Consider the following 25,844-nt stretch of genomic DNA (forward strand, 5'->3'; position numbering starts at 1 on the left):
TGAGATCATACATACGGTACAATCCTTTTATGCCCATACATGGAGATCCCTGTCTGAACCAGCCACACAGATAGGTATCTGTGACAGCTGTCCATATACTTATGTAAAGTTGAACAGTATATAAATATAAGAAATGCAGAACAATTTCTTATTCACTTCAACAGAAGCTTGTTGAAATACAACAAATAAAGACAAAAACTCACCGTTCAAAGATGAACAACTTTTAATTTGAAGTATCAGAATCCTAGACAGAGACCTCTTTAAAAGTCCACATCTCAGCTTTTTAAAAAGACATTGTATAAGTTGTCAAATTATTCTAATACATAGAGTTATAAATGATAGCATGGAGGTGGTTATACGACAGTTTCTCACATTACCCGGAAACAGAGAGAGAGAGAGAGAGAGAGAGAGAGAGAGAGAGCTAGAGAGAGAGAGAGAGAGAGAGAGAGAGAGAGAGGGAGAGAGAGAGAGAGAGAGAGAGATTTTATGCAGAGTAATGACAGTTTTAACATTTAACACTGACCTGTTATTGAGCTTAAATACTTTGTATGGAAAACATGACACAGCAAAACACAGGCAGGATGGGGCGATGGAGGAGGAAGGGAGAGGAAATAAAACTGGCGGGGAAAGAACGAGAGTCCCAAAGAGAGCAAAAACAAGATGGACGATGGGAGATGAAGGGAGAGAAAATCAAAAGCATGGATGCAGTCGTAATATTACACACATTATTGTAGAGAAACAGAGAGATCTTTGATCTCCATTCTAATGTAGGCAGTCTTTCCTTCCATCATCTGACTTAACAGCCCCACAGATATAGCATATCTGTGTGCCTCATGGGTGTTCATGCTTTTAATGCATGCAATAATGCGTGTGTGCGCGCGCGCGCGCGTGCGCGCGCGCGCGTGCGTGCGTGCGTGCGTGCGTGCGTGCGTGCGTGCGTGTGTGTGTGTGTGTGTGTGTGTGTGTGTGCACGCGAGTGTGCGTGCGTGCGTGTGTGTGTGTGTGTGTGTGTGTGTGCGCATTGTGCGTGTTTGGAGGGGCGTTACCACTTCTCAAAGCCTAGTGCTTGGTGATGCTTAACACTTGACAGAAAATGAGGCATTTAAAGATAACCCGTGTTTCGATTTTCTCTATAGACCATTATCAAACAATTTTACTCCCCCACAAAAAACAATGACTTTCTTACTTTACTTTCTTACTTCATACTTTTCTTGAAAATAAAAAATCTTTTTCAGTTGAGGAAAAAGTGTTAAACATGATCTTTTCCAGCTGAACAAAATGATCTTTGTCAGACGACACTTGTCGAAGATATAAATAGAATTTAGAATGAGCCACTCTAACTGACAACTCTCAGGTGGGACTCCAGTTGCTGTATGCGTCAAGAAGCAATAAGAAGCATATTTTCACCTAAAGTAAAAATGGCATCTATTGTTATGTGATCCTTTATTGTTGAGATAGAGTGGCTGTTTTCATAACGTGCTTTGGAGCTTGAGTGGAATGGATCCTTCATGCACTGTAATGGGACTGTGGCACTCTGAGTGGTGGGCCTTTGTTCAGAAGAAGCAGAACCCCTCATAAACTGCCTCTTGGTTTTCTCTTGAAAAAAAAAACAAAAAAACGTCAAAATCACAGGACCAGAAAAGCAATCACAGAGCCACAAGTGCTGGGACACAGTTTGAAGTACAGTAATATTATTTAACACCGGCAGTCTGGCTGATGAGCTTATGGTGATAAGCTCAACGTTAAGGTACAGTAGGTTGCAGTTGCACTTGTGGATGTTTTGGTTAGTTTGTCTAAAGCTTCATAGACGATGCAACACTATTGTGGCGTGTCCTCTAAACATGTAGATTGTGAGCCAGATTACAAGCATTGATGCAAAATTGACTATTTTTGCCATAATGATACAATATGACAGATTGCTAGTTAGATCAATCTGTGGGCCATACTTTTAACTGCTACAGTAATGTCCATTGAAAGACTAGATGTTGGGGCAGTTAGCAAAGGTCTGTTGACAAATGTACACCTTTTCTATGTTTGGTGAATGAGGCAAATTATCTAAGTTTTGACCTACATACTAAAACAAACAGAATGCCATTCATCAAATTAGATACCTGGCTTACCTATTATGGGCTAGTAAAGATTTTTGAATGATTCCCAAAACATGCCCAAGGTTTTCAATTGTGAAAATAGCAGATCTATGAGCTTGTAGTTTGGACATTTCCCCACTATTGTTGTACATGGAATTACATAGGGCTTAAGTGGTTAAACAATTCAATATATTGGCCGGGAAGGAGCAACTTTCACTAGCTAACCCATTCGTTATCTCTTGTTAAAAACACTGTACTTAGTTGACCCAACTCCCAACGGCTCGCTCTATACTAGGCCCCCTCCAGTTTTCACTCTACTGTACACTAAATATCTATGCCAACAATAACTGATATACAAGGTATATCCCTCCCCCAGAACAGGGATGCTCGGGTGCTAAAGTGGTTAAACAACAATGTCAGCATCATCACTTAAGCTGCAAACTAAATAGTAAACATAAATGTGTACGCTTTTCCAGTTCTGTAATTTGTGCCTTTGTGGGAAAGCAGCTGTAAAATTGTAGAGTACAATTAGAGAAGCAGATATGACTGTGGGACGAGCAGGATGATTTGGGGGGTGAGGTGACTACATGAGTGGGGAGGGGTCATCATTATAATGATATCACATAATAATCACTTCGTACATTAGGCATTTCACTCAGTCTTGCAGAGCATACAGCAACATGATTGTTTTTTTTTATCAAGCCTCTCAGAGCAGTAGTGCCTTCGAAGTCATGATGAATAGAGTAGCTTATGTTTATCCATGCTTGCTATGCTCGTGCTACACCACAAGATCCTGAGTTTTAATGCAAACAGACTGACCTTTTACACGCTCAGGATTCTGCGGTGTACCCCAAAAAAACTAAAAACAAATCATGACTGTAGCCCCTGTAGCCAAAAGGGTATCAGGGTGTTAAGTTGCTAGGTAGTCAGTTGTTTCAAGAGGCTTTCTAGTGGCCGATCCTCGTATGCGGAGGTGAGGGTTGGAAATATAAACAGAAAAGGTTGCCTGACAGTACCTGGATGTTGTTTTAAGTCAGACGGCAAAGATGCGTTAGGGGAGAAAATGTATGCCCAATGTTATATGTACAGCATGAACAAATAATAAAGCCAAAAGGGAGGTATCCCAGAGGGTTCCTTTGACAAAATAACTGAGACAAACAAAACGAAGAGCGAAGAAAGTGTTAAATAGGTGGTTAAAAAAATTACTTCATGTCTGATCCTGAAGCAGGACTTTTACTCCAAGTAGCTTGATAAAATACTGGCTCTCTAATAGTAATTCACATTTTCACTTTACTGACTCTTAACCTTTCTGCACCTCGTCAAAAAATAAAATAAAAACAAATGACCATGAATTGAAAAACGTATGATTGGTAGATTATTTTTGTTAAAGTGGTGACTGACACACACTCTATGATCAGACAAAGTAAATAATAACAGTAATAGCAAATGAAAATAAACATTATCAAAATATCTATTGGCTTTCACTTAACTATTTAACAACACATCGAGAAGCTAAAAAATAATCTAAACAAGAAAAAATGAAATAATTTAACATATCTTGAGACACAGAAATTTACATTATGTACAGCCATTTTAAATTAACACATTTTTGTTCATTGACTGGTAACTTCTCCTTTTGTGTCCTTTGACTTGAGACATGTCAGTTCCCATAAAGCTGTTACTGCCAATCCCGTTTTATAATCTCGAGTCAGAAGGTAGATCCCACCCAGTGGATCCCAGTAGATTCCAGTGCACTAAGGCTTCCTTCAAGCAATCTGTCAAGGGCTCATCCCAGCCAATCACATTTGTGGTGATCATCACTTTGTTTCTGCCCCGGCGACAGAATGTTCCAATGGCTTTGGAGCATGGCAGACATCCACACTTTGATTCAAAATAAAAATAAATTAAAAAATATATAGAATATATATTTATAAAAAGAGAACTGAAAAGTGTCACCTTGGGTAGTTTGATCTTGTCGAGCTGCAAAGGTTACGAAAAAAGCAAACCATTTGTCCAGGGTTTTCAGTTCCTCTTCATTTTTCTATATTATTTTCCTTTTATCCTTGTTTTTTGTGTTTTTCATTATTTTTTTTGCAATACTGAGAGTGCTGAAAGTAGTTTGTAGGAAAAAAGAGACACGTTTACAGCAAATGTACATTTTTAGCAGGTAAACAAAATGTAAAAGTGCTTTTTTTTTTTACTTATTTTTGAAAGACTGCTTTTGTTTCCAGTGTTTAGAAAGAAGTAGGAGGCACTTGGGTCCATCTCTATGGCGACAGACAGTGAGTCAGGCCACACTTCTAGGCTCAGGATTGGAAGGTCAGGGCAAGGTCGGTTCCTTGCACACGTGACAACTAAACAGGCAAACGTGGGACCAGCACTGAAGACGAGGTGTTTCCATACAGACAGAAGCATGTTTGACAGAAGTATAGGAATCGACACAGGACCAGCACTATGGGGCACAGCAGTTGTAATGGATCACACATTTTTTTCATCACATGGTTCCCTAGATGTTAGCTCTTCTGATTGCAGTCCTTTGGACAAAGGAACGCTGTTCCCGTTCTCATGCTGTGACTGTGACTTTACTGCCACGTAAAGACACAACTGCCCTAAGTCTTTTTATTGGTCGAGGTCTAGAATGCTGTAATTGTAATGATGACATAGCCTTGGACCAAAACAGGCAGAGACTTTTTTTCTTAAATCAATTCGGACATGTACTGTATGTATCTGCCTTTTACACTAACCCCAAATATCCACTGGAATTCTGTGTTTAATTTCCATACTGCTCCATATACTGTATAATACAGAACTCGAAGGGACTGTACAATTGGGTAACAGCTTTAGGGTAAGCACCTTATATTTTGTATTTGTACATCCTTGGAGAAGTACAGGCATTACAAACATGGAATCCCAGTGTCCGTCTGGGGTTTGTGAGCAAGAATGACAGAAATACACAAATACGGTCTTGGTCCACAAGGCTACGACGACACCTTTACAAAATGTTTTGTTTTGGATTCGGTTCCTTCTGTGTTTGTCTCATAATTCAGCTGGTCCCAGCCAAAAAGGACATCTTCAATGTGAGTCCCATGGACACCCCCGTTGCCTCCGTGCAGATGACACAGCTGTCCAGTCCTGCTCCTGAACTTCCCGGTTCCAGTAAGGCCCGTCCATATGGTTAAGCGTTAAGCCATCACTATGGTACAACAGGGTATTTTGTCCTAAGAAAGTGGTAGCACAGTAACGTTGTGAGATCCCACACTGTGTTTTGGAACAGCAAAAGAGAATAGGATTGTCCAGAAGTGGATCATCAGACCAGACGAGTAGATACCAGACCAGTAGATCACTAGACACGATCAGGAAATAGAATAGAATAGGATAGAATTTGAATGTTTCAGATACAGCCTTCATGTCAGATGCCAAGTAACGTGATCCTGTTCCGTCTTATCTAGAATATTGTAGCCTCACACCATGATATCACAGTGGAGGTTGTTGGTTTATGTTTTCAGTCAACAGGTCTCAGTTACTGTATACTTAGTTGCGCGTCGGTGCCAAACGTTGGAAAATAGCAGATCTACAAGCTCAGTTTCACCGCATGACACCAACGCGCAACTACATATAAATCAGCCTTCAGTTCTAGAGAAGGGGCAGCAACATGGCGTCCTCATAGCGTGACCTGGCCAAGTCGTCGATGGCTCTACAATCGACAAGCCGTGCAGGTGTCTTAAACTCTCGGACAAACAGATAAGCCTGGGATAAAGATTTTAGCTACTAAGTAGCTACTAAGTTATATACTCTAGTAGCCTTGTCATTCGGAAAACGCACACAGAGCGGTTTCTGTCAACATCCCTTATTACACGTTTCACGCTGAGCCTCCCAACAACCATCGCTCATTTACACACAGTGAGAGTCTAAGAGGATTTTCCGGTGTTTCTGTTGGCCACACGTTTACAGTGAACATCCTGGAAGAGACAAGCTAATTCCAAGCCAAGTAACTGAGGCCGTCAGCAAGTTAAACAAATATAATCCAGGAAAAACATTTGTGACACAAATCTTTGACACGGCTATGTCAAGGTTTGTTAGACTTGCCAAGGCTGTCGAAAGCCAGAGAAATAGAGCAGGGCCATTTCTGGGCCAGGTGAAAGAGTAGAATCCAGGGAGGGATATTTGAATCATATGGCCTGGTTCAAACCAAGCTGTACCAATCCAGCCCAGTATACATCCAGAATGGTATAGAGAAATAGATCTGTCTATGAATCTGGTCAGATTACGTCCAGGTTTAGATAGAACACACAGGCTAGATGTTAAGGCTGGCACAATGACCAGGGAAACACAATAAAGCCATCCAGACCCAAACCAGGCCAGATAAACAGAATCTTCACGTTTGACTCAATCCAGTCCACAGTCCAGTCAAGTCTAGTTATGTCCAGTTCAAATGAATGGGCGATGAGACCAGGGCCAAGGTCAAGCTAGACCAGATCACTTCAAGTTTAATGAGGTCCAATCGAGTATTTTATACGGCAATGCAATCCTTTTTACTCTAGTGAAGATCATCTACTCCATTCAATTCCATCCGGTTCCATTCTGGTCCATCTAATTTCAGTCAGTCCCAAATTCCGTTCTGATCTATAGTCCAGTCTAAGAGCCATCTCACTCACACGCTCAACTCTTTCCACTCCTCTGTCTCCGTCGCCGCCTATCCCAGTATGTCCAGGTATACGGGCGTGGCTTTCATCAGGGCAAACACCATCTTCTGAATGTCCTTGATGTTGAGGCGCTGCTGTGGCTCTCTCTGCCAGCAGCCCAGCATCATGTCATACACCTCCTTGGGACAGACCCGGGGCCGCTCCAGCACCCTGCCCTGGGTGATGCACTCTATCACCTGCACACACACGCAAACGCACACACACACACACACACACACACACACACACACACACACACACACACACACACACACACACACACACACACACACACACACACACACACACACACACACACACACACACACACACACACACACACACACACACAAATATGGTTAATAAAACAAAAGCCAGGCTAGGATGAAAGCCTAGATAGCTACACAAGACTAGGGATGGGTATCGTTAAGATTTTAACGATTCCGATTCCGATTCCGGTTCTGCTTATCGATTCGATTCCTTATCGATTCTCTTATCGATTCTCAGCTGGTCAGAAATAGTGGCCAATAGTCTTTTCTACCTCCTCCACTCCTTTTCTTCTTTTTCTAGAGAGGTTTTGGGTTATTTTTATTACTGTTTTGGGTGCTTATTTCCCACACAACGGTGTAACAAGTAACTGTTTATTAGTTATTTTAGCACACAGTGCAACACACAGCACGCATGCACACACACAGTCACTCACTCACGCACACTACAACATCGGGTATTATTTTTGTAATGGTTTTCTACAGTTTTTTATTCCCCATATACAATGGTGTTAGTTTGCAACAATGAGCCTACAGACAGATCTAGTTCTCAAATAAATAGACTTTGTTGTGCCATCAAAGTGGGATTTATTTGAAAACAAAATTTAAATTCAACTTCCCTTCCAACCGGAGGTGGCAAGGTGACCATGTGATAATCAAACACCTTGTTTCAACATAGTGTATTCCCCAAAGTCAAGTACATTATTGTTTTAATATAGCTCTGTGGTATATAATTATCTTAAAAAAAAAAAAAAAAAAAAAAAGCACCCCCCCTTGCAGCGCCCCTGGAAACACCCTCAGCACCCCCCCTTCCAGGCTGTTCCAGCGCCCCTGTAGCCTACTCGATCTGTAGCCTTCTCTCTCGCTGAAGCTCGCGGAGCTGCTGCTGTACACAGCTAAAGCACTGTCTTCAACAGTTTGGATCAAAGGATTTACATACTTTTCTTTCTTCATGTGATATAGGGGAGCATTTAGCAACACGGAGCACATTGGACATGTAGCGCGTTTTGTAGTTAGAACGTGGGAGGCGGCGGCAGGCGGGCTTGCAAAACAAACTTTTGTGGGCACTCTAGCTCGGCGGGAGACTTGTCCGTTAATAGAGTGAGCTTGAGTAACAACTTAACTAGGAAAGCTGACGCCTCATTATCAAAACATGAACATTCTCGTGAAATATACAGCCAGACTTTAGAACGCCTCTGTTTAGACAACATGTTGGCTGAGCCTGCGTCTAAACAAGGCAGCGCGGCGCGTGTGTGATGTCATCGCGCATATGCAGGAATCGATAGCAGAATCGTTAAGGACGTTGGCTAACGATTCCATGGAACCGAACCACGGGCAACCGGTTCTCAACGAGAACCGGTTCTCGATACCCATCCCTACACAAGACTAGTTCAGATTTGTCTGTGACAATGCTTTGACAATACACTGATATTCCACATACGTTTACAGCCTTATCATTACACATTCTGAAGCTAATACATACACAGTACACCTTTCTTAGCCACTTGAACACTAGTGTCCCTATTGTGGGGTGAACATTCTGTTCTCAAACTTTCACATTTCAAGGTCTCCCCTTAACTCTGACAGTTACAGTTACTGGAGTTAAGAGTTACAGACTTGTATGGGACCCATAAAGGAACCCACAAAGTCCCTGGAATCACAGCTCTATGCCATGCTGTGTGTTGTTATTTGTGCTGGATCAGAAGGGGCCGAAGCAGGGATGAAGTACTGTTGTTGTTTTGTTCCTGATGTACCTATGGGTGTCTATAATGTTAGCTTTTGAGTCATGTTTATTGCATTTTGTGATAATTTGTTGTATTTTGTTCTCTCCTTGTCTTCCCTCTCCCCCGGCGTTGCGCACCCCTGTACACCCATTTGCACTTTATCACTCACAAGCATCCACTCATTCACCAGTGCATTGTTTACACATACATCCAGAAGGACCGCAATGGAAATAAGCTGTCAGCTTTATTGCATTTCTATCCTTTTGATGATGGTGCAGGATATGTATTGTACAGTGTATATATATATATATATATATATATATATATATATATATATATATATATATATATACACACACAGTATATATATAGTATATGCATATTGCAATGTCAATAAAGATGTCAAAGTCAAATTCAGGTATGAAACCCATGAATAAAGTCATGTCAGTCCACAAAACAAATTTAAAACAATAAATAACTTAGTAGACTTCAAGTACTTCATGTTTCAGTTTTCAGAAACATATTTTAGTGTGCTGTTTAGCTTTAAAAACACATAGATTATGCATACACCATGCTTATATACACTCAACATACAGCACTGCATGCTAGTGCTAGATCTGCTTGAAAGATTGATTGACAGGTGCATACCATGAAATAACTGTTAAAACGTTTAGCCACTATTTGAGATTTAATACCTGCATTCATTATGCTCTAAAAGGGTGAAAAAAACATATTTTTCATTTCAGCTCATCTTTAAGGGCATAATTATGTAGTGTGAGCGCCGAGCAGTAACTTTTAGCTGTGCATAATGTAATTTATGAATAAAAAAAAGTGGTTTCCTGCGGAGAAGAATCAATACAAGGTTTTAAATTGTGCTATTATACTGATTTGCATAATGGGGCATCCATTACTGTTATTTTCTGTACAACCTTCAAACTCAAACATTATTATAAGTCCCATTATTGTTTATGTGACCTGATGTTAGTTAACTATTTTCTACCTGGTGTCCCTATTTTGGGCATGCCATTATCAGCTCTGCCCTGCGATTGGGAGGTCGGTGTTCGAATCCCCGGCCGGATCATGCCAAAGACAAAGATATCAGATCTGCTCAGTCCATTGAGATTCCTTAAGTCCTTACTTAAAACTCACCTTTTTTCTCTGGCTTTTAACAACGTCCGATCCTAAATTTAAGTGTTTTTGTTTTGTAAGCCGCACGCTACAGAAACAGGAGATAGGTCCTGCCCCAGGCGTCACATGGCTCGGCAAGGCTTACCATTATAGGCAATATTACAGACGAGACGACAAAGTACATTTCGTCACTATCGGGTGTCCAAAACCGTTCCTTTTGTATTTATCATTAAAAAAAATGATTTAAACTAGTGAAAATATTTTTCACCTGTTATGTGCGACAGTCTTGTATGATGATGAAGCAGGGCTTTACTTTACGAAAAAACATACACAAATTTGAAACTTGGAGATACAAGGTTTCTGTTGGACAGTGACGATTTAGTGGTTAGGATACTGAAATAAAACCTTCATATCGTCATTGTCGGGCAGAAACCTTGTATCTCCAAGTTTCAAATTTGTAAGTTTTTTTTGCAAAGTAAAGCCCTGCGTCATCACACAAGGCCTTCGCACAAAAGTAGTGAAAACAGCCAATCTACAAGCACACGTGCGAGGCGTTGTGTGCTTGTAGGTCGGCTGTTTTCACTAGTTTAAATCATTTTCAAAAAGATAAATACAAAACAAACGGTTTGGACATACAAGGTTTCCACCCGACAACGACGATATGATCTCCCACACATTCATAAGCCACGAAGAGCACGTGAAGTGAAGACAAGTGATTCCATACCTCATTATTGGCCAGCTGGAACCATGGCTGTTTTCCATAAGTAAAGATCTCCCATAGAATGACACCGAAACTCCACACGTCACTCTCTGTGGTGAACTTCCTGTACATGATGCTCTCTGGAGGCATCCAACGGATGGGCAGCATGGTGTGGCCTCCCACCTGCACGCGCACACGCACACGCACACGCACACACACACACACACACACACACACACACACCCACACACACACACACACACGTATACACATGGAGATCAGTGGTTCTCAGAGTGGGGTCCGGGGACCCCTAGAGCATTGGTTCTCAAAGTGGGGTCCGGGGACCCCCAGGGGTCCTTGAGGGAGTACCAGGGGGGGTCCTCAGATTAAGGATAGTTAGGAACCAAATGCCCCCTTATGGGTCTGTAACTCTGAGAGTGTACAAATGGAATCAGAATGGACCCGTTAGTGTACAGATGGAACCAAATGGACCCTAACGGGTCCATTCTGGTTCCATTTGTACACTCTCAGAGAGTTAGATTAACATTGATGTTACGATATAAATTGGGTTCTCAGAGATAATAGAAATGCCATTAAATGGTGGTCCGTAGCCTAAAGCATGTCAAATTGGGGGTCCTTGAAATGATGATGGTTGAGAATCACTGCTAGAGCCGCAACAATCTTCTCTCCTGGCATGTCTTTTCAAATGGGGGTCCGCGGGCGAATAAGTGTCAATTTGGGGGTCCTTGACATGAAAATGTTTGAGAACCACTGCCCTAGAGGTCCTTGAGGTGAGATGATACAGCATCAAAATCAGTTTAATCACTTTAAACCTATACATTGGCTGTTTGAAAGTGTAAAAATAATATATGAATATATATATATATATATAATAAAATAAAATAAAACTCTTAAAAATGTTTTTTTTTTTTTTTTTTTTTTACATTTTAACAACACAAATCTTGTACAGTATGGGGGTCTCTGGCACAAAATAGTTTCCAAATGGCGGCCGTGGACCAAACAGGCGTTAATTTGGGGGTCCTTGACATGAAATTATCCGAAATAATTCATCATCGTAAATTGGTGCCTGTCAGCGCGAAAGTGTACTATTTGTAGATTTGGTGGCGGATGGATCTTCCTGTTAACTGCACATGGCTGCTAATGGAGGTGGATATTAAAAGATGTGTGAGCGACACAGAATGTATGTCCCATCATAGCGCATGAAGATCATACAGAGAGTGAATCATTACTCATCCTGTCTAAGTTCAACAGTGACTGCTGGAAGGTCGTGAAGCAGCTTGACTCATTAAGTCCAACGCACACTTCCTAATGGAGACTATAATGAACAGCAGGGACGTGCTGGGCCCCTGATTCAGCCCGGGAAAAAGAGTTGGGAAAGGCCCTCATTGCGCGCTATAGAGCGAGATCTCTCTCTATAGTGCTGCTGCAACTCAAAGATTTGCCATTTCAGATCATGACAAGTGACAAGCCAGTGGGCCAATTACATGAGTAATATTTCGCCGTTGTTGGGTGGAAACCTTGTATGTCCAAAACAGTTTTTTTGTATTTATCATCTTAAAAATGATTTAAACTAGTGAAAACAGCCGATCTACAAGCACACAACGCCTCGCATCGCGAGGCGTTGTGTGCTTGTAGATCTGCTGTTTTCACTACTTTTGTGCGACGGCCTTGTATGATGAAGCAGGGCTTTGCTTTGCGAAAAAATGTACAAATTTGAAACTTGGGAGATACAAGGTTTCTGCCCCCACAGTGATGATTTACTTTGTTGGCCGCCCAGCCCCCAAAATGGAACGAAGGCCGACATATTTTTTTTTTTCCTAATGGCCAGCCTGTACCGGCCGGGAATGAACCGGCCGTTCGGGAGTTGTCCCGCTTTTCCCAATGGCCAGCACGTCCCTGATGAACAGGCACGTGCACACATAGACATCAAAGGGGGCTCGAGCCCCTGCCCTTTTATCCATCTGTAAAAAAAGTGCCCTCTCCAGACCATGAATGCAGTTTTTACTATGGTGAAAGAAATGCAAATGCACTCTTTCCATGCCACACCTGAAGGCAGCATTCAAGAGAATGTCCTTGTCCAAACTCTCCTGAACTAGAATGCAGCATAAATGTTGAAATCAAGAAATGTGTAGAAGTCAAGCATCGAAAATAGCCGACCTCCAAGCTCACAATGCGTCGTGCCTGCGACAAGTTGTTGAGCTTGGAGGTCTGCTATTTTCGATGTTTTACCAAAAGGCCCTTTTAGAAATTTCAGCCCCTGCCTCTCTAACATTCTCTGCACGTCCCTGATAATGAATGACTTCCTTCTAGAGTTCTCAAATTCTGCCAGAACCTACCCTATCCGACCGAGTCCGACATTTACGGACTGGGTAGGACCTAAAGTCTATGCTAATTAGTCGGGCTGGGCCGGGCCTCAGGCTAAGACCAGTGGTCTTTAAACCTGAGGCCGATTCTCCGAAATGCCTTATAAATTTGAACAGTTCTCTGACTTATGCCACTATATATGTAGCTAAAATATAAAGCTTTCTTGGATTGAATGGGTTAATTGTGAAAGTAGCAGATCAACTGCAGATTCCTATTATTACTTGACCTTACTGTTCTTCCACTATAGGCTAGGGTTCCAGTTCATGCAAATTCAAGGTCAGCATTACTAAAAAAGATCAAAAAGCTAAACATGAGCTATTATTTGTCTAACTAAGGAGAATTCAATAGATATTGTTGCAACTCTGGGCACTTAGTAGCTGAGGAGAGACTTCTCCGCATGCCTTGGAGCGTGCCTATATTTGCTATTATTCTGCTATTGTGTTATCGGTTATTGTTAGCCTAGGGGAATGCGTTGGGAGGAGTTATGTGTCTGTTGAGATTAATGGTATTGGGTTTGTGTGAATGTAATCATTTATTTTGTGTATGAGTTTTGGGGCCAAACCATGAGTGAGAGAGGCATAGTCGTGTTGGGCAATCATTTGTCATCATTATGCTGAAAAAATACTTCCTGACGTTGTTGACTCTGAAGGCATTTGAGCCTTATCCTGCGATAATTATGATACATTCTGCCAAGATACATTGAGAAGGTTTCAGGCTTCATTAAATTCAGGGTAGGCTAACTGCTACGTGTTTAAGGGTGTAATTCGATGGCAAATGAATCACTTATTCCATCATTATTTCTACTCAACATGTTTGAGGCCCATGCCCAGACACTGGAGTTCATCCCAGTGAATTCAGGCACATCAAGGCCTGTCTGAATACGTACGTATCATTATAAGTACATCATTATTAGCTAGTAGCATTCAGCAAATGCTTGATAGAAACAGTACAGTACACAGTACACAGTACAGAGCAAACTACTGTATATGGTTAAACTGCATTTATGTTCCAACAACTAACTGCTGATGTCGTGTTGGTATTGATGATGTGCATGCCATGGGCAAATACGGAAGGTGTTTTTGAGCGGTGCTAACCGCTATGTCCCTATGAGCACGGAAATACAAGTATGGAGATAACTAAGGGTCAGAACGGCCCATACAAGGAGATATGCACGTGTTGTGTTTGATACCATGCAAAGTGAGCACTGATCACATCGCACTGGTGGGATTTTTCTGCACTCCCACATCACACTCGGGTGATGTGGGACATACATGTGGTCAACTGTTCGGACGGCGCCTGTGACAAACGGAACAGAGCGACTCAAACAGAGATTTGTTGAATGTATAGATACTGTAGACTAGACCCAATACTATAGACTACTCGGAAACGATGCAAGCCGCGAATGATGCAAGTTGGGAATGCATGCCCCACCTGGTTATGCAATACCTGTTATACCCCTCTGTCTCTTTTATGCATTATGGAGATCTCTGTGTCAGTCCTTCCTTGTCCCTTTTCATTTATATTCATATTCTGAAAAATATTCATTTTCATTTATTTTCCCATATTAATAAGGAGCTATATCCATATCTGGAGTTAGTGATGTCAGATGTATAGGTATTGGCCAGCTCCATATATGGAGATCAAAGTGATGATCCAGTTGTCTCAATTTTTGGCTATCAAGGGTTTGATGAGGTCAGTGTTGTGATCTTCATACATGGAGATCCAGGTGATGATAGTCAGCTCCATATATGGAGAGAGAGAGAGAGAGAGAGACACACACACAATTAAAAATTAAACTTTTCCCAAATATGGAGATGACTGACATCATAGATGTCTGACATCATAGACCACATGAGACTGACCCAGAGCTTGGCATTCCAAGATATGGGATTTTTATTGATGACATCAGGGATCTCCATATATGGGCATAAAAGGGACAAGGACGGAATGGTTTAGCACACACCCTGAAATAGGGACAAGGACTGACAGATACTGTACAAAGACAATAATTTGCAAGTGTGACTCGAGTCACTGCAACCACACTTGCAATTTCCAATTGCATCTTTCTAGTTTCATAATTCACCCATTATGGAGATCCCTGTATCCGTCCTAACCCCCTTTATGCCCATAATGACTAAGGAGATATTTTTTATCTTTCTGTTCTTGTCCCTTTAAAGCCTATAATGGAGATACCATATATGGGTATGTTGGTTGTATCTGCGGTTCTGGACAACCGGATTTCCATATGCCTATAATATGGTCATTTGGGTCGTAAAGGTGGTTTGGTAGCTAGCCAGCATTGGATGATGACAGTCAGCTATGGTGACAGCTTGGTGATATCAGGCATGTGCATATCTTATCTGGCATAATGCAGACAATGTTTATGTGACGCAAGAACGTCATAAACGGATACCACCACGAGGTAGGCCGTATCAGGATGCCCAGAAGCCCACGTAAATGTGTCAGGACATCATATAACCCTGAAAACTAAGCTCCAAACAGCCCAAAACAAACTAATTAGGGTCCTGCTTAACCTTCCCTATCAGACTCACCTCACCACCACTCAGCAGTTAAGAGTGGGGTGGCTCAGAGTAGATGACAGAGTACAGCGACTTGCAATGGGCCTGGTGTACAACATACACACCACTAAGATACCCATGTACCTGGCAAAATACTTTATAAACGTTAAGGACGTCCACAATTACAACACCAGAGGCAGCGCCACAGATCACGTTCAACCCAGTCAACTCAAACAAAGGGTCAAACTCGTTCTTCTGCTATACAACCAAAATGTGGAACGCCCTACCGAAGGCCTTAAAGGAGTGTGGTTCCCTAGCATCCTTTAAAATCGCCCTGAAAAAACACTTACAGGCGGCAGCCATTCGCAACTGGCAATAACAAACCTAGCCCAGCCTCCCCTGACCCTTCTTTGTATTTACCTACTGTATATATATATATATATATTTTTTAGGGTTAGTTTTTTTTTTACTATATCTACTGCATAGTACTGTGTTCTATCCGTCTGTCATTCAATTTTATATGAGATACTTCAATGGTTTCCTATGGAAATAAGCTTAGTCTTTTTTTCTGGGATCTCCTTTTAGTTGACCTTGTACCAGTGAACTGTACCGTCATGAAAATGTACCTTTTTCAATGCAAACTTCTAATAAAGTCTTCAATCAATCAATCAAACCCATCTTGGAGCTTTCCATATAATGGAGATTACTGGCCTATCCGTGTCAGGACGTCATAGAACCCTTGGAGCTCCATGTATGGAGAAACAATCGATCCTGACATCATAGACTATCTTTGAGCATAAATGGCATCGAGGACACCATATATGGCTATGAATGACACACAGTGACATCACGGTAATGACGCCAGCAACTAAACCAACAATAGAAAAAAAAAGTACAAATAAAGCCGTCCTCAGGTTTAGTAAATGTTTTCAACTAGGCCAGCAAAATGAGGCTCTACTGTCACTAAACCAATGATAGAAGAAAAGTACAAATAAAGCCGTCCTCAGGTTTGGTATGTTTTCAACTAGGCCTACAAAATGAAACTGTACTGTCTGTCGGGTCACGCTAATTTCCCTTGCAATGTCCTCAGATTCAAGTCCACCACCATCATGTTGGACTGCGCACTGGATAATACCTCTGTCCTTAACTTCCTGCCCCTGCCTCTGGTACACAGCCCAAGGCTCTCCAAGCTGCCTGGCTGGGTCTCACAAAACGGAAAGCTAAGCTTGGAGGAGGTGAAGGAGTGTGCGGGAAGAGTGTTTGTGGACTCGCAGCCAGAGTTCCGTGTTCCTGAGCGAGAGCTGCTGGATCTGTCTACTGTTGATGTCATCCTGATCTCCAACTACCACTGTATGATGGCCCTGCCTTACATAACAGAGAACACAGGCTTCACCGGGACCGTGTATGCTACAGAGCCAACGCTACAGATAGGCAGACTACTGATGGAGGAACTGGTCCACTTCATGGAGAGAGTCCCTAAATCTCGGTCTACCACCTGGAAGAACAAGGAAATGCAGCAGATGCTCCCTGGATCACTGAAGAATGCTGTGGATGCACGTTCATGGCAACAATGTTACAGTATGCAAGAGGTCAACTCCGCCCTCAGAAAAGTGCAGCTTGTGTTCTATTCGCAGTGTGTGGAATTGTTTGGCGCAGTGCAGATCTCACCCATTAGCTCTGGCCACTCATTGGGAGGCTCCAACTGGATCATCCAATCACATCACGAGAAAGTGGCTTATATGTCTGCCTCCTGTGTCCTCACCACCACACACCCGCAGCCGATAGACAAGAACTCTCTGAAGAACAGCGATGTTCTGATTCTGACAGGCCTCACCCAGATGCCCACTGCCAAACCAGATGGCATGCTGGGAGAATTCTGCAGTAAACTGGCGATGACGATTCGTGCAGGGGGGAATGTGCTGGTGCCGTGCTACCCGTCAGGGGTTATCTACGACTTGTTTGAGTGTTTGCACCAGTTCATCGAGAGCGCCAACCTGGGAAAGACGCCTTTCTATTTCATCTCACCTGTTGCCCACAGCTCACTGGAATTCTCCCAGATCTTTCCTGAATGGCTTTGCCACAACAAACAATCCAAGGTCTATCTCCCAGAGCCTCCTTTCCTTCACGCTGACCTGATCCAGACCAAAAAACTGAAGCACTACCCCAGCATTCACGGAGACTTCAGCAGCGAGTTCCGCCAGCCATGCGTGGTATTCACCGGACACCCCTCTCTGCGCTTTGGAGACGTGGTCCACTTCATGGAACTGTGGGGAAAGTCAAGCCGCAACACCCTCATCTTCATTGAGCCGGATTTCTGCGACCCAGATGCCCTGGCTCCCTACCAGCCACTGGCCATGAACTGTGTCTACTGTCCCATTGACAAACGGCTCAACTTCGAACAGGTGTCCAAGCTGCTCAAGGAGGTCCGGCCTCTCCATGTGGTGTGTCCAGAACAGTACACCCGGTCTCCTTCATCCCAGCCCTGCCGCTCAGACCCAATGCTGGAGCTGCAGCCTCCTCCCATGCCCTACCGATCCTGCTCCGTGCTCAGCCTTCCCTCCAGACGCTGCTACGAGCGCATCCACCTCCTGCCAGAGCTCGCCAGATCCTTGGTTCGCTCCGAAATCACACCGGGCGTCTCCGTAGCGCCTGTGTCCGCCATGCTGCAGTCCAAGGATAACAAGCACACGTTACAGTTGGTGCCCAACACCCCGCCAACAGCAGCTCCCTCCAGTAAGAAGAGGAAACGTGAGGGAGAAGAGTCCCCAGGGTTGTCGGCCACAAAACCCCTCCTCAGTGGCGCTGTTCCTCTGGAAGCTCTACTGGCTACGCTGCACAAGAATGGCATCACCAATGTAAAGGTGGTTAAGACGGCCGATGGTTACGTGCTGGACCTGGCGGAGAGGGACACAAAGATCCGACTGGAGGGGGACAGCACGCACATTGAGTGTAATGACCAGCTACTGCGCACCGTCATGAGAGACTTTGTGCTCCGCTTGCTGCAGAAACTCTGACCGCCCCCTGAATCCTTCTCCTGTGGGTGTTCTAAAGCAGTGGTTCTCAAACCTTTTCAAGTAAAGGACCCCCAAATGTACACTTATTAACCCACGTCCTAGGCCGAGAGAGAAGGAAGAGGAGAAGGGAGAAGAGGACAGTGTGGAGAAGGCAGAGGAGAGTTTAGAAGAAGAGGAGAAAGTGAATAAGTTTGCCAAGCATAGCAGCGATCAGACTGTGAGCTTGGCAAGAGATCGCTATCTAGCTAGACAGATGTTGCGCGCAGGGAACATGGAAATCAAATCTTAAATTGTATATGCCTGCATGCCCAAATTGCTAACTTAATGATTGACGTTTGGAGGATATCCTGGTATCCCCGTATTTAACGTTACAACGAATTGCGGGTAATTCCTTCAAGCAAAGTCTGTATGCAGACCCACGTACGCTCCTGACGTCATCGATAACTGACATAACCCCTTAAACCTTGTACACTTTGTTTCCTGGCATCCACCAGGGCTCTATATCCCTCCTTTTCCCTCTACATACAAAATCTCAACAAGTATCGTATTTTGTGCCCTGATGACTGCAGAGAATACAGTCCACAATGTTTTTAGGGTGGTAAAGTATCCTTTTCAACAACCACTGACCGGTGTCATGTCGCTACTAATATAAAGTAGCCTGACTTTTAAGTCTTGAGTTGCTTGAGCATGACTTTCCTCCTCAGTGATGTGTGTGTGCGCGTGCGTGCGTGTGTGCGCCTGCATGTGTACAGGACATACAGTACTTTACACACACGCACACGCACACGCACACGCACACACACGCACACGCACACGCACACGCACACGCACACAGATGTTGGATGATTTCTCTCTGGACAGTACTGCTACCAGTGGTACTGTAGTACTCTGTTTACTATTGATTTAACTACATGAACTCAAGCATCTCTATTCTGGGGAAAACATTCAGCAAAAGTAGCAGATTCACAAGCTTGTAGCTTTGTTTTTTGGCAAAGAGAGTTGGTGTATAGAGGGAAAGGGGATGGGCCCTGGGGCAGTGGGGGGTCCCGGTCAACGTGTTTGAGTGGTTCACTTACAAATAGACGCAATTACATTCAACAAAAGATTTTCATTTTCTTGAGACCTTTGCTCTTTGTTGAAATAAGTCCAGTATTTAGATGCTCAGGGTTATATTACCATTAACCCTTACTGCTACAGTATACCAGCCTGATTTCCTATTTTGCAGTCAATGCAGAAAATAATGTTACATTGAAACCCACAAGACTGTGTTCATTTTCAATCAAACTATGGAGCAATTTTGTCACTTTAGAAAGATGGTTCACTTCTAATGCCAACCACAGATATTTTGTGCGGTTGCTATAGGCAACACTATTGTTCTCTTCCAACGTTATAGAGTATGTTTTAGCCAATGAGGAAGCACCATTCTCGGTGACGTCGCCTTTATGCTGCTTCTTCATTGGCTAAAAGGTGCTCTATAAAATTACTCACCACACCTTTATAGAGTCATCCCAAAACCTTTATCCACAACTTTCCAACGTCCCATCGTGCATTGCTCAGATGGTGTGCGGCAGCTTCCGGCGCCGCAACCGAGTGTGATCTACAAGCTCACAAGGGTTGCATCTGCGACGCGACGTGAGCTTGTATGTCAGCTGTTCTCCGGAAGTGTCTCACAGATAATCCTACAGTTAATTCTTGCGGAAACAGGTGGATAGAGTAACCCCATTGACTTGAATGAGAAAATGCAAAAATGGCAACCACACTCGCAATTGCATCTTTCTAGTTATTGTGGGCTCGCTGAAAGGCGAGACCAGTATGTTATACAAATCTTTATAGGTCAAGTTTATTCTCCTCAAAAAATGACCGACAGTACAAAGGCAGGGCCCTTAGCCAATGAGGAGCAGCGTTCTTGGTAACATCACCACCAACAAGTGCGACCTGATATAAATAACGTGGGCTCGAGACCAGTATGTTATATCAGTATGTTATACCAAAACTTTAAAGACTAAGGTTATTCTCCTCAACAAAAAAAGACCGACAGTACAAAGGCAGGGCCCTTAGCCAATGAGGAGCAGCCAAAGGGTAGATCTTTGTGCCCATACATGGTGTTCCAAGCGAGCCCACACTGTTTCGTAGGAACAGTATTTCTAGTTATTAGTGTGGTTTCTAAAGGCAACACACTATTGTATTCGGACTGAGACTTTTTTGCCAGCAAAGTGAAACTGTTTCGTAAACCTTTTGAGTAATGTTATCCGGGTTGTAAGGCTGCACAACAGAAAAGTGAAGCTTTTCGTTATGCTTCACACACACTGTTCACTGTTGTCATGCTTCACATGACATCACAACATGTAAACGATAAGACGGAATTCAGGTCCCAGTGGATTCCTAGCGACTCACGTCAGTGCAACTACACTTGCAATTTCCCAGAATTGCACCTAGTTACTTGCGCCAGCATAGCGTGCAAGTACTATTTTCGGTGCCGTGTGTGTAAAAGCTTTCTTTTTTAGGAGGTCTGATGACTTGTTTTTAATTGGATTGCTGTTCTGCAAAACAAATGTACCATTGGGTACCCATAAATAACCTTGAATCTGAACCTTGAATCTGCAGCAACTGTTTAGGGAGATACAATCAAATAACTACAAAATATAGTACAACAATTAGAACAATACTTGACATAACAGATATGCCTTCATTTAAATCTTCATCTTTGATAAAAATTCTTGGCGGTCACTCTGAGCATTTGCTCCAGGTCAACAACTAGATCATGGCCTTCAAAGTAGGGATGTGAAAAAAAATCGGAAATCGACGCGTCGATCGACTCACGCTCACCGCGACTCAAAAAGTACGAGTCGAAAAGTCGAAGAATATATATATTTTTTTATTTTTCAAAAGTGTTTCCCCCAAAAAAGGTTTTAATCGTTCAAAAACGTTATAAGCGTTAATGTTTTCCATATGTGAGAGGACCGTGTGTGTGTGTGTGTGTGTGTGTGTGTGTGTGTGTGTGTGTGTGTGTGTGTGTGTGTGTGTGTTTCGGAGACGAGTGCATGCCGCCTGCATGTGTTGTGCATTCGCATGCATGCGGCGCTAGTCAGGTCCGCGGACTACTGGTTGAGAAACACTGCTGGACCGTGCTGATGTGCGCGTCATAGCAGTGCGCGCTGACTTGCCTGACTATCTCTATGGACTGGATGCTTTTGTTTACCTCCTGCCTCTGCATGCACGCTTGACACGAAAGCTCGCTTGTTAATGGCAGCGTCGCCGTTGTGTGCGATGATCACAAACCACACTACTCGTCGTTAACGTTAATGCGACACACCGGGGATATATGAGAGCGAGCGGTCAGCGCTCCCGCACGTTCCATGGACTTATTGTCACTCCGCTTCTAGTCTCTAGAGAACAGACTCCATGCTAACAAGGAAGAGCAATTATGTATTATATCATTATTATTAGGGCTTTGATGCAAGTTCTGATGGGTGCAGCATACGTTGTGTTGTTTAAAGTAATGCGCCGTTGTGCTGCTCTCCTCTCAGCTGCTGCTTAGCGGAAAAAAAAAGTGAAAAAAGTCGATCGACGCGTCGATTTTCGGCCGCGACGCGTCGATTCGCCAATAATGCGTCGATTAACATCCCTACTTCAAAGGTTTAAAAGCTAAAGAAGTCCAGCTTTTTCTTTCTCATTTTTTTCTAGTTGCCGTCTAACATGGCCCTGGCGGGGCATTAGAGTCTGTCATTGAAGAGAAAACAGTCCACAGAAGCTACTTAGGAGGATGAGACCCATTGGAGTCGTTGGCATTTACTGCCAAATACAACTGATTTCCCAGCAGTCCAATTATAATGTTGAGAATCTTCACTGAATACTGTATGGCTGGGCCAATGTTAGCCTCTCATGTTGTGTGGAGATACCATAGACCAGGGCTACTCAACTTTAGATGGCTCAGGGGCCACTCAGCAGAATAGAAAAAGTACAAGGGCTGCACGCAAAAAATGATGGTCATATTTTGGAAGTTTAGACAATCATTTTGTAACACACATGAGTATTGAGTTGTCTAAAAACTAAGGAAATGCACGGAAAACAGCCTAATTTCCATCTATAAGGCCAAACATCATTGAACAAAAAGATTGTCATGGAACGTTAAATGTTGAAATGACAAAGATTCTTCTTTTGGAACAAACAAAAGAGCAAAAAAGTATTGTATGAAGCAAGACAAAAAATGTCTTCTAGTGGTTTTGAAGAGAAACTGAAAAATGACATCAGAAATTACTTGTCCACACGGAAAGTAGACGAAATATATTTGCTATGACCATGACGGGCCCCATATACATATGCTGCAGGGGCTGCATGCGGCCCCCGGGCCACAGGTTGAATAGCGCTGCCATAGACTCTTAGTGCTCTTAGTGGCATCTCCTGTAGTACCACCAGTTTTGCTTAAACTTCTTCAAACTAGGGGACAAATGATCTCCCGGTTCCAGAGGATTAACTACCTTCAGCTTGGCAAGTCATCATAGGCAGAAAATTGCAATTAAAAAATGTAAATCAAGTCTAAAATGGAAAATATTATTAATAATAATAATCTATCTATAAATGCGAGAAGTCTATAAATACAGCACAAACTGCACTGAGTGCTGTCTCATGATGGTGGCTGCTTATCCAAACTTCAGCACCGCAGCTGTCACTGCGGACAGTGTTTCAAGAAACAGCACCGTTCAAAAAGAATACTCTGCTGTTTTCTGAAGTAATGTCCCCATTCTTTCAATTCTATAAAACAATACTACAGTATAAAAGGTTTAACACTGACAGCAAGCTGCCATTTGCACGAGTCTTGTGTGTAGAAAATAGATAAACTAAATAAAAGCCATACTGTACAAGATCAACAGCCAATGAAAAAACTAAACTAAACTAAAGGTTTTAAATGTATTGTGTGTGCAATAAAGTTTTTATTGATTTATATTTACCCTTACCCTGTAGTAGTCTGTGCTGTAGATGTCTCTGGACATTCCGAAGTCGCCGATCTTCACCAGAAGGCCATTTCCCACCAGGCAGTTCCTGGTCGCCAGGTCACGGTGCACAAAGTGTTGCGAGGCCAAGTAGATCATCCCAGCTGCGATCTGACTGGCTATATGCAGCATCTGGGACAAGCCCAGCTCCCCATTGGTCTGCAAGGGCAGTCCGTCAACCAAGATCATAGCGTCTGGCCCATGGGCTCTGAGGAAGGGGACGAGAAGGAATCAATTAGGAAGGGAGTAAAACCATTCATTAAATGGGTCAGGTCCTGGGGTGCCTGGTTGTGCAGCCAATTAGTGCACCGATCATAATAATACAAATTTGTTCCCTTTTTGAAGCGGTGAAAGCCGCTTCCAAGGAGTGGCTTTGTGTGTCCCCCTTCCATATATGGTCATTTCAGTCCAGAATGAACAGGTCTTATCTGTCCGTAAATGTGTGTCCCCCATGACCATACATGGTCATTTCAGTCCAGAAGGAACAGGTTTTATCTGTCCGTAAATGTGTGTCCCATGTGTGTGTCCCCATGTCCATATATGGTCATTTCAGTCCAGAATGAACAGGTTTTATCTGTCCCGTACCTCAGGTTTTATCTGTCCCGTACGTCCAGAATATAGAATGTCCGTCCCGGTCTGATGATTGGATGATTAAAAATGTCCAATGAGACCATACTTTGAGGATTGGTCAAGCTTCACATGACAATTCGGCCCTCCAGATAAAATCATTAATTCAGAATTCAGAATTCTTAAGCTCTAGAACACATAGAATAAAAGTTCACCGCTTCACTTCGAACCGAGGTTTGATTTTTTTGTATTTGTCACAGTATACAAACAGTACATTCAATGTTTCCTTTACATTTACCATATCCGGACAAAAAACCTGGGTTTAGTGACACTTAATGATGGATGGCATTTTTATAGTGCTTTTCTAAGCAAGTTGCAAACTCAAAGCACTTTACAATGGTCCATTCATTCATACATTGGGAAGTGAAGTGGCGAACAGTCGACGCCAGCGTCCTCACCTCCCGAATCAATGGTGGCAACTGGCAAGCTAACACCATTGGAGGCAACATTTTGCCCTAAAATCACGCTGCGACCTGACGGTCGCTTATCTCCCAGTTAGGGAGTCTTACTGGTCTAGTTTATATTTGTTGACAAAATTGTCAATATATGAATCTTAGTTTTAGTCAGTTTTTAATCTTTTATTTAGTTTTTTCGTCAGTGAAAAAAGGTTGTCAACGAAAACTTTTCGTCATAGTTTTAGTTGACGAAATAAACACTGAGACAATGTTGACATTAAGTTGTGGTTCAAGGTACGTCGGAAATGTTAAGCTCCAGTCCACTTCCAGTGTGACTTCTCCTTAAACAGATGGTCCCGCTAGTCCAGTGAACTTGCACACTCAACAGTGCCAGCTATTATGACGTTCACAGATAATCCTCTCAACACTGTGCAGAGAGCCTATAAGTGTGACCTGTAATGACTACTGTATGACGCATCGTCTTCAGCGATGTCGCACAAGGCTCACTGACAAGTATTGTCAAGGCCATCTTGGGCTTTGAGAGATAGAGGGAGGGAGAGGGAGAGAGATAACTAGAGCTAGAGAGAGGGGGAGAGAGAGAAAGAGAAAGAGATTTACAGTGAGCTGTGATGACCTCTGTTTTTGGTACGTGCATGCATGCACGCACGCGTACGTGTACGTGTGTCCTTCATTAAATGTGGGGTGGAGGGTATTAGGTGCAAGTAAATTAGCAGTATCCTGAAAGAATTGATGCCCGCAAATTAATGGAAACACAATTACTGGGCTGAAATTAGCAAAGGCCCAGAGAGACGGACAGAAACATGGTAACCACACACACAAGCATGCACGCTCACACGCGCGCACGCGCACGCACTGCACGCACACACGTGTGCGCGCGTGCAATACTTCAGCCCGGCTGCCAACTAAGTACCAATGTTCCATGTCACTGTGCAAAGCATCATGGGAGCCAATAACATCCAGTCACGGTAGACATAATGCAGCTCATTAGCATATCGTTAGCATGCCAGCCACAGCTCTGGGTTGCAAGCCTCATGAGAAGTGGCTGTCGTGATGAGCCCTAGAGTCTCTCTGCTGGGACACACAGTCTGGGAAGAATAAAGAGCCGCTATTTTAGGTGAAGACAATTGGTGTAGAGGGAAAAAAGGAGGTGGACTAATAATCGACCCCTGGGAGACTCCGGTCAACAAAGTGTACTGGATTTTAAACTCATAGCTTTAAAATAGCACATTCCCAAGTTGTGATATCGTAGATTGGCGCAAAGCTTTGGCGTAAAGGGGGGGGGGGAAGGAGCGGACCAAATATAGA

The 25,844-nt window shown here is 43.1% G+C and overlaps 2 protein-coding genes across 2 annotated transcripts in view; one reads left to right on the top strand and one right to left on the bottom strand.

The window, feature by feature from the left end:
- Window positions 1-228: 228 nt before the first annotated feature.
- LOC308294396 (NT-3 growth factor receptor-like) overlaps window positions 229-25,844 on the bottom strand; it is a gene marked incomplete at its 5' end in the record, with an annotated part of 181,311 nt that continues 155,695 nt past the window's right edge. The window contains 4 exons of the mRNA XM_080737129.1: window positions 229-2,115; window positions 2,380-6,966; window positions 10,612-10,770; window positions 23,455-23,704. Coding sequence (XP_080593255.1) covers window positions 6,781-6,966; window positions 10,612-10,770; window positions 23,455-23,704 — 595 coding nt within the window. The remainder of the gene's footprint in view (window positions 2,116-2,379; window positions 6,967-10,611; window positions 10,771-23,454; window positions 23,705-25,844) is intronic.
- Window positions 16,494-18,741, top strand: LOC308294039 (integrator complex subunit 9-like). The gene has a single exon (XM_080736744.1). The coding sequence runs from the start codon at window positions 16,529-16,531 to the stop codon at window positions 18,503-18,505; it is 1,977 nt and encodes a 658-aa protein (XP_080592870.1). The 5' UTR covers window positions 16,494-16,528; the 3' UTR covers window positions 18,506-18,741.

This window comes from Nannobrachium achirus, assembly GCF_963921795.1.
Source record: "Nannobrachium achirus genome assembly, chromosome: 11".
Lineage (NCBI taxonomy): Eukaryota > Metazoa > Chordata > Actinopteri > Myctophiformes > Myctophidae > Nannobrachium > Nannobrachium achirus.

What these genes read in the sequence shown, in the direction of transcription:
- LOC308294039 (XM_080736744.1), top strand. Translation starts at nt 16,529, where the DNA reads ATGAAACTGTACTGTCTGTCGGGTCACGCTAATTTCCCTTGCAATGTC.